The sequence below is a fragment of the Ruditapes philippinarum genome, unplaced genomic scaffold (assembly GCF_026571515.1).
Source record: "Ruditapes philippinarum isolate M1 unplaced genomic scaffold, ASM2657151v2 ctg402_1_1_1_1, whole genome shotgun sequence".
In the NCBI taxonomy this organism is placed as follows: domain Eukaryota; kingdom Metazoa; phylum Mollusca; class Bivalvia; order Venerida; family Veneridae; genus Ruditapes; species Ruditapes philippinarum.
The window spans coordinates 35695-52500 of NW_026858860.1; the positions used below are offsets into that span (position 1 = coordinate 35695).

Sequence of the window (16806 nt, forward strand, 5' to 3'; positions counted from 1 at the left end):
TAGGCAAGTAAATAATTAAGTACTCAAAGTAAAGAATATTGTATAAAATCTTTAAATATATTTTTCCCTAAACATCTAAAACAAAAACAAAACTGTGACTTAAACATTTCCCAAAACTTTGGATGATACAATAAGAAAACAAGAGTCGGTTGAACCAGATGATGCTCCCTGATTAGGTTTTGGACACAGAAAAGTATACCTCTTGTAGTTTCAGAGTTCTGTCCTGGACAAAGTTCAAAATGCAATAACTCAAAAAAAAGGCATGGCAGAGTTATGTTTTTTTTGCACTGCATATCTACCTCATGAGATCTATCTACCAACAAAGTTTCTTGTTGATAATTCCTATAGTTTCAGAGTTATGTCCCGGACAAAGTTAAAAGTGAAAAAATGAACAAAGGGCAATAACTCCAAAAATAGGCAAGGTAGAGTTAGTTTTTGCATTGCTCATCTACCCAATGAGATCCATTTACCTATTCACATCTCATTTAGTGTCAGAGTTGTGTCCCTGACAAAGTTCAAAGTGTAAAAATGAAGTTTAAAGTGTAAAAATGAACAAAAGTTAATAACTCTTAAATTTGGCCAGGCAGAGTTACTGTTCTTGTGCACTGCACATCTACCTTGATCTACCTACAAAGTTTTATGTTCATACCTCTTGTTGTTTCAGAGTTATATCAGGGACTCCTGGACAAGAAAAGCTGAAGGACAGCCGGACAAAGTAGCGACTATATGCTCACCCTTCGGGAAGCATAAAAATTGCTTCTTTTTTCAGATGTAAAACGATCAAACATACATTTCATCCATTATTTAAACGTTATGAAACAAATGAGCCGCTTCACGACAAAACCAACATAATGGGTTTGCAACCAGCATGGATCCAGATCAGCCTGCGCAGTCTGATTAGGATCCATGCAGTTCGCTATCAGTTTCTCTACTTGTTATACCTGGGTTTGTAAGCGAACAGCATGAATCCTGATCAGACTGCGCGGATGCGCAGGCTGGTCTGGATCGATGCTGGTCGCAAACACATTACGTTGGTTTTGTCGTGACGCAGCTCAAATGTTTGACATTTGTAGTGAATGCAAAATTTGGATTTTCTTTCAGGAAAAATGTAAATTTAAAGAAAACTATAGGATGACAACGCTTTTTCTTACCAATTGCCTTTGAACCGAGGTTTGTTTCTTCGCCAGTACTATAATAAGGCGATGAATCATTCCCATGAAGAATGATAGAAGCAATTCCATCAAAGGGATCATCTGGCCATCCAACAATTAAACGCCCACATTTTATAATGATGAAATCAGCTTCTATAACATACTGAGCTGATGGATCATTAGCAAATTCTAGAACGCCCTCTAATAACAGTATGCCAAACTTATTAATTGATGTCACGTTCACCATAACCCAAGTATCTGTAAAAAATAATACCAAAAAATACATATTTTACAGAATTACTGTGATCATTTAAAATTTACATAATTGTCATGAATTTATTTTAAGTATTCAAATATAGTACAGTAAGAATTGAGGTATAAACAGTGTAAGAAATAAGAAAATATGAGGGGTGTTCAAATATGAATGCTACTAGGCCAATATCTCGCTTTTAACCACATTTTGCACGAACTCTGCATATGTATCGCATAGATGGTTGTGTAAGCTCTCAATTGATACATGTGTAAATTAGTTCAGTCTAGCTTTGACAATAGCTCGATTAACTCTATCTACTTGTGTAATTACTACAGCCAAAATAGTTCGGAAAAGGTCTCCTTTCACTGACCAAATATGGTCCTGTATCAACAGCCGCTGTATTCTTGGTATACAGGTGAAAGACATATTTAATGAAATATGTTATGTTCATGGGAACAATGAACTTTCTTTTTTCATCTGTCGCACGTTGGTGTAAGAAATTTAAAAATGATGTGGATTCAGTAAAAGGTGCACCTCACGCACGCTGTCGGAAAAATGCAACTTTGCCAAAAATGGTTGAAAAGCAAAAAAGTAAAGGATTTGATTGCTACTGATGCAAGATTTGCAACTAGGTATAAAGCTAAATGCATTGGTATCTCTGTAGAAGCCGCTCATACAATTCTCAAACGTAATTTAAAGGTTAGAAGGATAAGTGCCAGATAGATACCCCTTTTCCTTACAAAAGAGCAAAAACTACCTCGGGTAACAGTCTCTCAACAATTGTAAAAACAGATCCCTAAATACAGCAATCGATCTCTCTAAACAAGAGGGCCGTGATGGCCCTGAAGTCGCTCACCTGTATATAAGCCCCCGGAGCGGGGCCAGTTTAAACCCCAGGGCTTTTATTTGAACAAACTTGGTAGACACCCATAAGAAGATGTTTCATGCTAAACATCTAAGGTCTAGCTGGTCAAGTTTTTTCTTTACACATATAGTAAAAAACAATGACACACCTGGGGCAGGGCCAGTTTTGACCCCTGGGGGCTTTTATTTGAACAATCTTTGTAGACACTTACTAGAAAATGTTTCAGGCTTAATATCTAAACTCTAGCTATTCGGGTTTTTTCAAAGAAGATTTTTAAGTTTTTGCTATACACATATAAGGAAAATCAATGTCCCCCCGGGCGGGGCCAATTTTGACCCCAGGGCTTTTATTTGAACAAACTTTGTAGACACTAACTAGAAGATGCTTTGTGCTTAATATCTAAACTCTAGCTATTTGAGTTTTTTCAAAAAAGATTTTTTAAGTTTTTGTTATACACATATAAGGAAAATGAATGACTCCCATGGCGGGGCCAATTTTGACCCCAGGGCTTTTATTTGAACAAACTTGGTAGACACTAACTAGAAGATGTTTCATGTTTAGTATCTAAACTTTAGCTATTTGGTTTTTTTCAAAGAAGATTTTTTTTAGCTTTTGCTATACACATATAAGGAAAATCAATGACCCCCGGGGCGGGGCCAATTTTGACCCCAGGGCTCTTATTTGAACAAACTTGGTAGACATCCATTAGAATATGTTTCATGCTAAATATCTTAGCTCTAGCTCTTTGGGTTCTTTAAAAGAAGATTTTTTAAGTTTTTACTATATGCATATAGGGAAAATCAATGACCCCCTGGGGCGGGGCCAATTTTGACCCTAGGGCTTTTATTTGAACAAACTTGGTAGACACTTACTAGAAGATGTTTCATGCTTAGTATCTAAACTTTAGCTATTTGGTTTTTTTCAAAGAAGATTTTTTAAGTTTTTGCTATACACATATAAGGAAAATCAATGACCCCCGGGGCGGGGCCAATTTTGACCCCAGGGCTCTTATTTGAACAAACTTGGTAGACATCCATTAGAATATGTTTCATGCTAAATATCTTAGCTCTAGCTCTTTGGGTTCTTTAAAAGAAGATTTTTAAAGTTTTTACTATATGCATATAGGCAAAATCAATGACCCCCTGGGGCGGGGCCAATTTTGACCCTAGGGCTTTTATTTGAACAAACTTGGTAGACACCCATTAGAAGATGTTTCATGCTAAATATCTTAGCTCTAGCTCTTTGGGTTCTTTAAAAGAAGATTTTTTAAGTTTTTACTATATGCATATAGGGAAAATCAATGACCCCCTGGGGCAGGGCCAATTTGGACCCCAGGGCTTTTATTTGAACAAACTTGGTAGACACACACTTGAAGATGTTTCATGCTCTAGCTCTTTGGGTTTTATAGAAGAAGATATTTAAAGTTTTTTCTTTTGGTTGCCATGGCAACAAGAGTTCTGCATGGAATTAAATTCTTTGAACAATTTTCAAAGGTGACTACCAAAGAAACATTCCTGTGAAGTTTGGATGAAATTGGCTTAGTGGTTTATGAGGAGATGTCATTTAAAGTAAAAGTTTACGGACGCCGGATATGGACGACGGTCGGATGCATGACGAAAAGCGATCACAAAAGCTCACCCTGTCACTTTGTGACAGGTGAGCTAAAAATCATTAATAGCGATTAATTCGGGCTCACTTTTATAAGCCCACGCAAAAAATACACAAGACTAGAAATGTGTCATCATGCCACGGATGCCCCCGCATGCAGCCAAAATTTCAGATGTTATAATATTTAGTTCCAAATTTGTTTGCACAAATTATTTTTTTCATTTGCAGTTCAAAGCCCTTAAAACTTTTCAATGTTAACACAAACCATTTTCATACAATGTTCAAAGCACTGAAATTATTCAGTCTTAACCTTTTGAAAATAGCATATTTCATATTTGTAGCCAAAATAATGGCTACATACATTTCCACAAAAGTATGAGTGCTGAAACTGAAAGTTCAAAATTTTTCCAACATTCAAGAAAGATAAGTTTGTCCAAAATCATTGAACCACGACCAAATTCAAACTTTCCACAAAAGTATGAGTGCTGAAACTGAAAGTTCAAAATTTTTCCAACATTCAAGAAAGATAAGTTTGTCCAAAATCATTGAACCACGCCCAAATTCAAACTTAAACTGCTTATTCCTAAGATGTATCTATATTATTTTCAAAGTTAAAGGGACATAACTCTGCCAAAAAATCATAGAACCATGACCAAATTCCAACTTGACCTGCCCATTCCTTTGACATATCCATATGTCAAATTTGAGTTGAATATGTAACACTGTTGGGTAGATAATGAACAGAAACTGTAAATTTCATATTATTTTCAAAGTGAAAGGGGCATTACTCTGCCAAAAATCATTGAACCATGACCAAATTCGAACTTGGCCTGGGCATTCCAAAAACATATCCATATGTCTAATTTGAGTTGAATGTGTTGTACTGTTGGGGAGATAATAAACAGAAACTGAAAATTTCATATTATTTTTAAAGTGAAAGGGGCATAACTTGGCCAAAAATCATTGAACCACGACCAAATTTGAACTTGACCTGCACATTTCTTTGATGTATCCATATGTCAAGTTTGAGTTGAATGTGTTGTACCGTTGGGGAGATAATGAACGGAAACTGAAAATTTCATATTATTTTCAAAGTGAAAGGGGCATAACTCTGCCAAAAATCATCGAACCATGACCAAATTCAAACTTGACCTGTATTTTCTCAAGACATATCCATATGTCAAATTTGAGTTGAATGTGTTGTACTTTTGGGGAGATAATGAACGGAAACTGAAAATTTCATATTATTTTCAAAGTAAAAGGGGCATAACTCTGCCAAAAATCATCAAACCATGACCAAATTCGAACTTGACCTGTATTTTCTCATGACATATCCATATGTTAAATTTGAGTTGAATGTTTGCAATCGTTACTAAGATAATGAACGGAAACTGATGATGACGGAATGACAGAATGACGGAAGGACGGAACAGGGTAACACTATATGCCCCGGCCATTACATGGCGGGGGCATAAAAAGCATTGATGCAAAGCATCAAAGGGCGTCCAAGCAAGAAATGCAGCAGTTGAAGATGAACTAGTAGATATATGATGACAAGATATTCTTATAAACTTTTCAATGGTTAATTGGTTTTTACCAGAATTGTATATCACTTATGAATGAACGGACGAAAGACATTGTTCATTATTAACTTTGATTAGCATGCTAGAGATTAGAATATATCTTGTTATTTCTTTATAGTCGTGGTTATTAATAGCAACGGATATACATGTATACAATCATTTATAATCCATATGTGTAACGCATGATCAACACCACACTTGTGTAATTGTCTCTTATTATGTTATCGCTATTAGCGAAGAACCCCTCTTAAGGTATCTGTTCACACTTAGTAACAATATGACACTGGTTATATTACCATGTTGATCATGTTGAGCATAATTGTTTATTATACAATAATTGTAATATTTATTTTAATAAAAAAAATACAGATTTTATGAATATTGTTTTCTTTTCTTTTTTGTGTTTTTTGTGCTTTTTTAATACTGAGTTTTTACGTTTACTACTATTTTAAGAATTCAATTGTCATATTGACCAACGATTATAAGTCAAAACTTAACTGGAAAAAGTCAGTAAATTATGGTTAATCTTTCAATATATAATATTGTTTAAATTTAAACCATATGCATGTACATTTGTATTTTTCTTTATCATTTTTTAAATTATCAATCAATTAAATAATTCATAAAATCTAATTTGTAACTTTGAATAATTCCTCGGTATCTTTACTAAACACGAATAACAAATTAAATAAAATGTTTCAGAGTTGATAGTGTCATATTAAAACCATAAAAATGTACCTTTTTTTCTCAATTATTGAACATATTTACTGTTTTATCTCATATGGATAAAATAAGACATGCTATTGTTGTTGGTGGGTTTTTTTTTCGAATTGTATGGTTATGTATAATAATAATCTATAAATTTTAGAGTTCATCTGTGTTTATTAATTATTGTAACCAAACTAAGTGACAAACATTCATTTTGAAAAAAAGCTTTTTTTATCTGTAAAATATTTGTTCTGTTCTGTAACGATATCAAACATCTAGGCCTATTTGCCGGTCACTAGTAAATCCCGGTCAAAATAGACCAGGAGAGACCGGGAATTACCGATAGGAGTACATCCCTCTATAAATAGATTTTCGGAATATTTAGGTCATCAACTCATCATTCTATTTACATGTACAACAATAACATACCATAATAACCCACTGTGTACTACAAAATGATAAATAAAAAATACACCGAAGAGCGCGATTTATTGACGGAAAAAAGTTTGCATTGCAAAATTCTCCAGTTCGCTATTCATTGTACATATCGCGATATTTCATTTTTAATTAATAATTAAACACCCTCATACCGATCGGAATGATCGGCTTTTATTATGACCGACTAAAAGGCTCGAGAAGTTGCTGTCGCCCTTTCACAAAATCTGATTTCATTCCATAAGAGGCGCCGCGCTTCGGCGCGGACGCCAATAACAAAATATGGGCAACCAAAGTAAGTCAAAGACCTTGCATAGCAAAACACACACCATGAGCATCAAAAAGGTCATGTTTGTAATTTTCTTAATCAATCAAGGTTCTGCTATTTAAATTGTCGTATCAAAGGGTAAATCTGTAAATGCCAAGTTTTACAAAGGAAAAGTCTTTCATAAATTAAAGAAATATTTCAAAAACCGTCAACAAGCAACTGGTCTCCGTGGTGTCAGGTTGATGCATGACAAAATGCTTCGTCACACAAAGCCGGCATTGTACGAGTATATCTGAACAAGACCACCGCAAGGCGGAGCATTATATGCTCGAAAGTATTTTTTCTCTAAAGCTGTTAATCCTATAAAATTTTACAGCTGTAGGTTGATTAATTTGCATTTATAACATGGTGGCGAGTATTTTGAAGGATTGAAATAATTATTTTGGCACTGTTTGTTAAGCACTTCTGAAAATTGACCCAGTTGCAAATGCATTCATATCTGAACACCTGTCATACTTAAGGCCATTTTTTAGCTAGACTATTTTTTTTTTGGAAAAAAAGTAGAGGTATTGCTACAGACGCCGTGGCGTTGCCGTTGCCGATGCTGTTCCCATCCGCAAACTTGTACCTGGATCATAACTTTTTAGCTCACCTTGCACAAAGTGCAGGTGAGCTTTTAGGATGGCCAACCAATGCGTCCGGCATCCGTCCACATTTTATTCAAACGACATCTTCTACAAGACCACTTGGCCAATATTAATGAAACTTGGCAGGAATACTCTTTGTATGAAGCTTTATCAAGATTGTTCAAAGAATGCCATTCTATGCTAAACTCTGGTTGCTATGGCAACTAAAAGAAAAAACTTAAAAGTTCTTATACTTCAAAATGGAAAGGGCTAGAGCTTAGATATTTTTCACAATGCATTAGCTTCTTAGTTCCTACAAAGTATATTCAAATTATGGTCTAAAGTTGAAAATCGGTCTCTGTTTTGGGAGTTAAAGGTTTTTTTTTATTGCAAGGTTATATAGACTTTCTTTGTAGGGATAAATTGAGATAGTGTATCTTGTATTTTTTGTCTCAACAGACATAATGTTATGAAGATTTTTTTTTTGTTAAAGCATAAGAAGGATGAAAAGTTTGTTGAATGTGAATGTTAATTCAAAACAGAGTCAATCAGAATAGCACAAATTTGAGAGCTACAGTGAAGTTGATTTCCCTATTCAATAATGGATTCTTCCATTAATTTCGTAACACCATCAGAAAGGAAGACTGTGTCATTTCCGAAATACAATGTAAAATATTTCGGTTCTTAACAATGACTTGCACATTTTATTGTGTAAGATATTGCACAAAGAAACGAAAGTGAATAAAAATGTTGTTTTTTTTCCGCAGAAATTAGTTGATAAAGATAAAAGTTTAATTTACAGTACGGATATTACTTTTTGTATCCTTCCGGTTTGCGGGAAAAATCATATTTCAACATCGTCTATACCGCTCCTACTGAAGATGAATTATGTCATAATATTTCATTCTAAGAACAAACATACGATTCAAATCATTAAATAATGCATACCATTCAGTCTATGAAAAAACTGTGCGTCAGAAAACATCTGTATCAATCTGACCTCGAGTTGAGATTATAAATTATACTAAACCGGAAGTACATGACTAAACGTCCGCCAATCAGGAAAATTGAGAAATTTTGTAACATAAACTCGTATTTCATAACAAAGAAGTAAATATGAATACAATTATCGGTGTGCTTCGTTGAAACAGGTATTTTGTTAACTATTTGTGAAGTATTAAGGCATGACATTCAGTATTTATGTAAATATCACCTCCCAACGTCCCGTGTTATGATTTATAAAATTATACATGTACACATGTGTTATTGACCTCAATAGATGTAAGTGAAAATGAAACAATAATTATGGTAATTATCCATGGTGCTAGTATTATACTTAATTATCTTTATCATATTGTTAACTAAGCAAGAAAATTACGTAATTTTAAAATAACTTAACCTCACAATATAATCAATTTAAACTTGAAAATCTTCTCAAAATGACTTCCCAAACAGTAATTTTTGAATTCATTTTTGAAACATGAAAATGGTTCATGTAGAGAAATATAAGAAGAACAAGAGCCACCACCGGGCAGGGTTAAGGGGCCTCCGTGGCCGAGTGGTTAAAGTCGCAGACTTGAGATCACAGGTCCCTCACCACTGTAGGTTCGATCCTCACTCGGGTCGAAATCTTTCATGTGAGGAAGCCATCCAGCTGGCTTACGGAAGGTCGGTGGTTCTACCCAGGTGCCCGCTCGTGCCTGAAATAATGCCCGAAGGGGCACCTGGGGTCTTCCTCCACCAATAAAGCTGGAAAAAAATCGACGAAAAAATCTCGGCGGGACGCTCTAGGATGACCCGACTTGAGTGTACGGTCGCCCATATGGGCTTTCCGGCGGCGACCTTAAAATAAACGAAAAAAAAAAAAAAAAAAACCGGGCAGGGGCAACGCTCGACTTTTTACTTTTTCTAAAAGCAAACATAGAAAGGTTTGAACATATCTTAATGTTTTCTTTTTATAAATTTAGTTGGTCTGTCTTGTCACAAGAATAGAAACACGCAATTCTATAAATAGAAACACGCAATTCTATAAATAGAAACACGCAATTCAATAAATAGAAAGACGCAATTCTATGAATAGAAACACGCAATTCTATAAATAGAAACACGCAATTCTATAAATAGTAACAAGCAATTCTATAAATAGTAACACACAATTCTATTAGTAGTAACACGCAATTCTATAAATAGAAACACGCAATTCTATAAATAGTAACACGCAATTCTATAAATAGCACAATTCTATAAATAGCAACACGCAATTCTATAAATGGTAACACGAAATTCTATAAATAGAAACACGCAATTCTAAAAATAGTAACATGCAATTCTATTAATAGAAACACGCAATTCTAAAAAAACAACAACACGCAATTCTATAAATAGTAACATGCAATTCTATAAATAGAAACACACAATTCTAAAAATAGAAACATGCAATTCTATAAATAGAAACACGTAATTCTAAAAATAGTAAAGCGCAATTCAATAAATAGTAACATGCAATTCTAAAAATAGTAACACGCAATTCTATAAATAGAAACACCCAATTTTATAAAAAGTAACACGCAATACTAAAAATAGTAACACGCAATTCTAAAAATAGTAACACGCAATTCTATAAATAGAAACACGCAATTCTAAAAATAGTAACACGCAATTCTATAAATAGAAACAGGCAATTCTAAAAATAGTAACACTCAATTCTATAAATAGAAACAGGCAATTCTAAAAATAGAAACACGCAATTCTTAAAAAAGTAACAGGCAATTCTAAAAATAGTTACAAGCAATTTCTATAAATAGTAACACCCAATTTCTAAAAATAGAAACACGCAATTCTAAAAATAGAAACACACAATTCTATAAATAGTAACACTCAGTTCTAAAAATAGTATCATGCAATTCTAAAAATAGAAACACGCAATTCTATAAATAGTAACAAGCAATTCTAAAAATAGAAACATGCAATTCTAAAAATAGAAACACGCAATTCTAAAAATAGTAACACTCAATTCTATAAATAGAGACATGCAATTCTATAAATAGAAACATGCAATTCTATAAATAGAAAAACGTAATTCTAAAAATAGAAACACGCAATTCTATAAATAGTAACACCCAATTTCTAAAAATAGAAATACGCAATTCTAAAAATAGAAACACGCAATTCTATAAATAGTAACACGCAATTCTTAAAATAGTATCATGCAATTCTAAAAATAGAAACACGCAATTCTATAAAAAAGTAACAAGCAATTCTATAAATAGAAACATGCAATTCTAAAAATAGTAACACGCAATTCTAAAAATAGTAACATACAATTGTAAAAATAGTAACACACGCAATTTATAACAATAGAAACACCTAATTCTATAAATAGTAACACGCAATTCTAAAAATAGAAACACACAGTTCTTAAAATAGAAACACGCAATTCTAAAGATAGTAACACGCAATTCTAAAAATAGAAACACGCAATTCTAAAAATAGTAACACGCAATTCTATAAATACTAACAAGCAATTTGTAAAAATAGAAACACGTAATTCTATAAATAGTAAAACACAATTCTAAAAATAGAAACACGCAATTCTAAAAATAGAAACACACAATTCTATAAATAGTAACATGCAATTCTATAAATAGTAACACGCAATTCTATAAATAAAAGCACGCAATTCTAAAAATAGAAACATGCAATATACATTGTTGTTGATGATGATAGATATGTATGTATGTATATATATGAGCCGTTCTCCAGAAAAACCTGCAATTATGACCAAAATATCGAATTTGAGGTTTTCATCATTTTCCTGTAGAATGCAAAAGAAATTTTGAAATTATCTCAAAAGTTACCCGAGATACAGCCTTTCGCAATAAGGCACTGTCATGTACATAATCATGTAGAAATAAATATTTCAATATACCTCATATGAAACTTATAAGCAATTGAAACAAGTACAACTAGGTATACATGTAGTTTGTAATATATTCATTATACTTGTTTACAGAAACCATTAGATAATAACATAAAAAATCATCATAACAGGAGTAAGATAATGTCTTTTCTATCCGTTGCCATGGTAACATAAGTGTTCTTCTAAGGCTCTCCTGGACATGTTTCATCTTGAAATATAGGTCGCACATAGGGCCGAACTGTGCTGTAAAGATATCTGCGTCGTGCAGCAGACATTCCACCTGGTTGCAGTACTTGTGGCAAGTGTCCCCGTTCAAACTGAAAGTTGTTTGATTTCATGATGGAGAACGTCTCCTCGGCTTTATCGCAGCTCTCTTTAACCATTCCAGGATGATCTCGGCTCATACGAAAATATTGATACTTTCTGAAAGGGGTAAAATATACATGTTAATGCCATTATGAAAATTTGTATTATAATGATAACTATAGAAGCACTTTCAGGATTAAATTTGTTCAATCAAGATGATAAAATGTTATACTTAACATGTATAGTCAAACATATGTTAGATACTACCTCTGAATAGGAACCACATGACCACATGTTTTGTTTCAAATTATCACATTCAAAGTGCAGTGTGTTTAACCTGTAAATAAAGACCACCCGTCAATAAAGACCACAGAACATACCCGATTGATCTTTATATATAAGTTTGACTGTAATGTATGCACTTCATAGTTATGTTCAAGTATATTTTACAATATCTCTACTTAAGCTGACAAAAACGCAAAACTCTACTTTTTACTCTTAAATTACCTGATGCCTTGGAGCGGTTTGAAGTACGTTTTCAGAAATCCTTTCCAGTCTCGCCATGTCCATGTAGGGTACCGGATACACTGGCTTGTAGATGATGACTGATTTACAACTTCCGTAAGTTGGCCAAGAGCATCCGTGTCTGTCCTGCGGTAAAGTTGTTTTATGCGGGCAAAACCAGCATCAACATGGCAGCGAGCGTGACCAGGTATCTGCATCATATACTCTATCTTCTCCTGACGTCCAGACAGAACACGCCACATTAAATATCCCAGCATATAGTAGTTTTTATTCTGTCCTGAAATAGAAATAAATACAGTAAAAAAATAAAATAGTTGCTGTACTATGTTGAGTTTAATTAGATGTGGTAATTAAATCTTGCAAATTCACATTAAAATCATCAATATTTGTTATTATTATGATAATATTATGAATATCAGTGTGTGAAAACGTGTGATAAGGTTGCCGACTTTTATTATTATTAACCCTGCACCATCTGCAGGAAAAGTTTAACAGTTTTTTAATCAGATGATAGGCCATTTCGTCAGGTTCCAAGACGTTTGTCACTGACAATGCTTCTTACAACTTTGAAGCAAAGTGGATTAAAGCAGAGGACATTTTCAGCAGACAACAATTTTTTAATGTTAAAGATTTATGTTTCAGAATATTTTATGCTAATTGAATTGTTTGTGAACAAAGTTTGTGATATAATATCGGTTGACTTGTATAAATTTCTTTGATAACTGACTATGAACGGCATTGATCATATAATTAACATTATGTGTACGAACCGATAGAAAGTGCTATTAAAAGTTATTCATATAAACACCAAAGTACATTTAAGTATTGAACTAATTTGTAGCAAAACAGTGTTGTTCTTTTTTTACAATTTATGCACACGTGCATGTGTGCACGTTCAACGTATAACGCAATGAGTGATGAATTATTACAAAACGCCATTTTGCTATAAATAATTAAGTAAATAATTTCAATAAATTTATAAGGCACTTTATGAGGAACATACCTGGGCAATTATCGGCATGTAGTGAAATTGTTGGTCCCTCCGCGTGGTCCCTTTCTATCACCCAGTCCACCATACTGATAACAGCGTTAGGTCCGTGAGTTTGAGTACCATCAGGGCCAATAGTCTCATTCTCGTCTACAAGGAAGTTGTATTGTGTTGATGTTCCGTCATTGCGTACACCAAACAATTGCACTTTGCGCAATGTCATAAAATAAGTTGGCCCTATCTGTCTTGAATGGTGTGGTAGCCATAAATTCTGGCTGAAATCAAAGGTGAAATGAGAATGTCGCCTGTCCCCTGTCTCAAACAGACCTTTAGCATATGCAATGCATTTGTTGTAGACTTCTCTTTCATTTTGTGCGTTGACAATGTGCTCTCTAGGATTTGCGGTGCCCTGCAATTTTTCATCCTCGGTTCTTGAATCCATCACAACTTTTCTTAATTTTTCACAAGTTGCACAAACGTCGTCGCGTGGAGATGCAATTTTGATGTGTGGTAAACATTGCTTCCAGATGTTGCAGAAAGTTTTATAATGAACAGCCCTTTTTGTTGGTTCAGATTCAAGGCACGATGTTTCGTATTTCTTGTGAATATCAAGTTTTGTAGTAGCACTTGGTAAGTAAACTGGTGGCATGTTGTCGGATCCACGTGGTGCAGCCGGTTGTGGTATACCTATGTCTTCAGCAGTTTGGGAAACATATGTCACCGCATGTTTAATATCTTCAAACTTTAAAGATTTGACAGGTTTTTTCCCTTTGTTGCCGTGAATTCTTTGAACCACACCATGCTGATCAACATGTGTTAGGATATTTTGAAGAGCGCTCCGCTTGATATCAAAGGTCAACATAAACACAGTCCTACACACTGGTTTCCCAACTAATGAAAAGTCATGGTGACCTTTCTGACGTTTCTTCCCGCGCTTTGTCAATTCATTCTGAGGGCTGTTTACTACTGTTGCCATTATATACAGTTCCTTGTCTTGCTTTTCCATTTCCCTAATAGTCAATATGTGATCAAAAATGTCAGAAATAGTAAACTGTTTAATGCAGTTTTTCTTGCACCCACAACCATTCTTATGATAAAGGGTAATTCTGTTCACGTCTTCGTCATTTTGGGGCAGATCACAATCAACTTCTGCTTCACCCTCGCTGTCACTAGTAACAGAAGCCCCTGTTGTGTCATCTGGAAGCGTGTCTATGTAGTCTTGGACCCGCCGATCAACATCTAACTCGTGATCATCTTCGTCCGAGTCTAAACACAGGGTAGATACATCAACCTCCTCCTGCGATCCCCAGGGTGTCGAAACGGGCGTCACACCAAAATGCTCGGAAAGCAAACTCTCCAAATCCTGTAAGATAAATAAATCAGGTGAGTACTGACAATTATGACAAAACATACAGCTTCTGTGCTAATTAATGGGCTAATATAAAATAAAAATATTTCAGTCACTGCAGAATACAAATTTTCCTTTAACATACAAATGCTTGTCCACAAAAAAATCATACACAGACTGCATTTTATTTCAATTAAAGGTTAATTTGCTTGATAAAAAAATTTAATTTTACACAGAATTCTACATAGCAGTTTATAAAATATGATTGTTAAAAAAAAAGAAAAAGAAAAAAAAAGGTTCGCGCGTCAGGATCGAACCAGCAAAACACTGACAGCATTCGTGTTCAGTACAGTATAAATTAAGTGATTTAACCTTAATCGTTCAGATTTAGATCAATAGCATACCCATTCCGAACCAAAACCAACTAAATTTTCTGAAATTTTAATAAAACTTATCTTCGTTGAAATATATTGACATTATTAAAATAAATAATAGAGATCTATATCTACGGAGTCCTAAATAATTTTTGAAATATTGATTCGATGTCATTCTGGTAGTGGTGGGGTACACAGAAATGTCTTCCAAATTTAGCGAATACATTAATTTCATCTGAAAAACAATCTTAACGAGTATGTCAAGAAATGTGTGAGAGCGAAATCAATCAACTCTTTACATGTTTATTACTGTGTTGCTCGGTATAAGTTACAACAATCACGCTATATTATTTTGTTTACGCGCCATATTTTCCTGATTCACTCTTGCGTAAAATACATCTATAAGGGAACAATTGAACAATTAATGTGCGGCATACCTGGTTCAGAGTTGATAAAATATATAAATACAACATACCTCTATATCGTTATCCATTTTAATATCCAGAAAATGTCAAAATTTATCATGTAAACACTGATACATAAAGGTCACTGAACTCACATGTGCTTTCAAGTATGACGTCATATTTATCGGGAAATTCCCAACGTCATAATCGATGTCATTTTGGCAGGTTTTCCTGGAGAACGGCTCATATATATACACAAACACACACACACCAATAAATATATAATTATGGTCATTTAATGCACAAATCTGAGAAAATTCAGTAATTTAACCTTCAAGGTCAAGGTCATTAAAGAGCCCGAGCAAATTTGGGTTTGATAAACAACAAGGTCTGGTCCTTAAGAATGTTCTATTATAATATGAAGTTGATCCCTTCAATAATAGCAAAGTTACAGTCAGATACATGCCAAAACAATGAAAATTTCAATAATTTGACCTTCAAAGACAATGCCATTAATGAGTGAAGATCAAGGTCTGTTGGGTTATTTTTAAGAGTTATCCTTGAAGATTATTATGTTCAAGTTTCAAGACAATCCATTAAAAAAAAACAAAGTTACAATAATTTGACCTCAATCCATTCAAAAATAAAAAAGTTACAGCCATTAACAGCATGAACAAGCAAAATTTGGACTTTTAACCTTGAAGGTCAAGGTCATTTATGGATGAAGGTCAAGGTTAGTGTGGTCTACTGAAAGGTCTTGTCCCAAGGCTTGTTGTGGCCAAGTATGAAGACAATACACCAAGAAATAAAAAAGTTATGATCCAGGTACAAGTTTGCGGACGGCAACGCCGACCTGACTATCAATACCTCTACTTTTTTTTTCAAAAAAAAAGTCGAGCTAAAAACTGAATTGACTCATGAAAATTTTGGTCAAACAGTCTGCCATGTGAAATTCTGACCTTCCTGAGATCCCTGCTGTGTGTTGTTGTTTTTTTTTTTAGAAAGGGTGTTCTAATATGATAAACCACAGATGCTGGGGCCAACATGATATCCCTGAGTAAACACTATCAAAAAATATTTTAATATTTAAACACTAGTGGGATATCTGTTACAACTATAATACTGGTTTTCGAAAAAAAAAATACTGTTTACCATCATGTATTGAGACTTGATTCGGGGCAGGCAGGTGAATTGGTTGGGCCATTTTTCGTAACAGTTTTCTCAGCAACTACTTATCTGAGCCTCATGATATTTAGTATGCAGCATTAACACATTGTCCCATACCATGGGATTCGATTTTAGGTCTGTCGCTCATCCACTTCATGTTTACTGACTTAGTTAAATTCATAATAATGGTCAATGGTACAAATTTTTCTTAAAAATTTTTCTTAAAAATTTTCTCATTAGTTAAATTCATAATAATGGTCAATGGTATGAAATTTTCG

General features: G+C 34.0%; 2 protein-coding genes across 5 annotated transcripts in view; both read right to left on the reverse strand.

Annotated features, from left to right (window-relative positions):
• The window catches only part of LOC132754507 (fibrocystin-L-like), a 193667-nt gene that overhangs the window by 34298 nt on the left and 142563 nt on the right, over window positions 1–16806 (reverse strand). For both annotated transcript variants that reach the window (XM_060745147.1, XM_060745148.1), the window contains one exon: window positions 1152–1409. In XM_060745147.1, the coding sequence (XP_060601130.1) occupies window positions 1152–1409 (258 nt within the window). The remainder of the gene's footprint in view (window positions 1–1151; window positions 1410–16806) is intronic.
• On the reverse strand, window positions 11307–15895 carry LOC132754508 (uncharacterized). 3 transcript variants are annotated; one of them, XM_060745150.1, is made up of 4 exons: window positions 15517–15895; window positions 13251–14598; window positions 12230–12524; window positions 11307–11839 (listed from the first exon to the last, which is right to left on the reverse strand). In XM_060745150.1, exons 1-4 carry the CDS (start codon window positions 15538–15540, stop codon window positions 11599–11601), a joined length of 1908 nt encoding a protein of 635 aa, XP_060601133.1. In that variant the 5' UTR covers window positions 15541–15895; the 3' UTR covers window positions 11307–11598. The 3 variants fall into 3 exon arrangements, with proteins under 3 accessions (XP_060601133.1, XP_060601134.1, XP_060601132.1); XM_060745151.1 differs by having other exon boundaries at window positions 15433–15895; XM_060745149.1 differs by having other exon boundaries at window positions 13251–15895.

Coding starts and splice junctions, on each gene's coding strand:
- LOC132754508 (XM_060745149.1), bottom strand. CDS start 14,646: ATGTTTTGTCATAATTGTCAGTACTCACCTGATTTATTTATCTTACAG. Junction 12,525..13,250: donor ACATGCCGATAATTGCCCAG/GTATGTTCCTCA, acceptor TTTCTATTTCAG/GACAGAATAAAAACTACTAT. Junction 11,840..12,229: donor AAACCGCTCCAAGGCATCAG/GTAATTTAAGAG, acceptor TACCCCTTTCAG/AAAGTATCAATATTTTCGTA.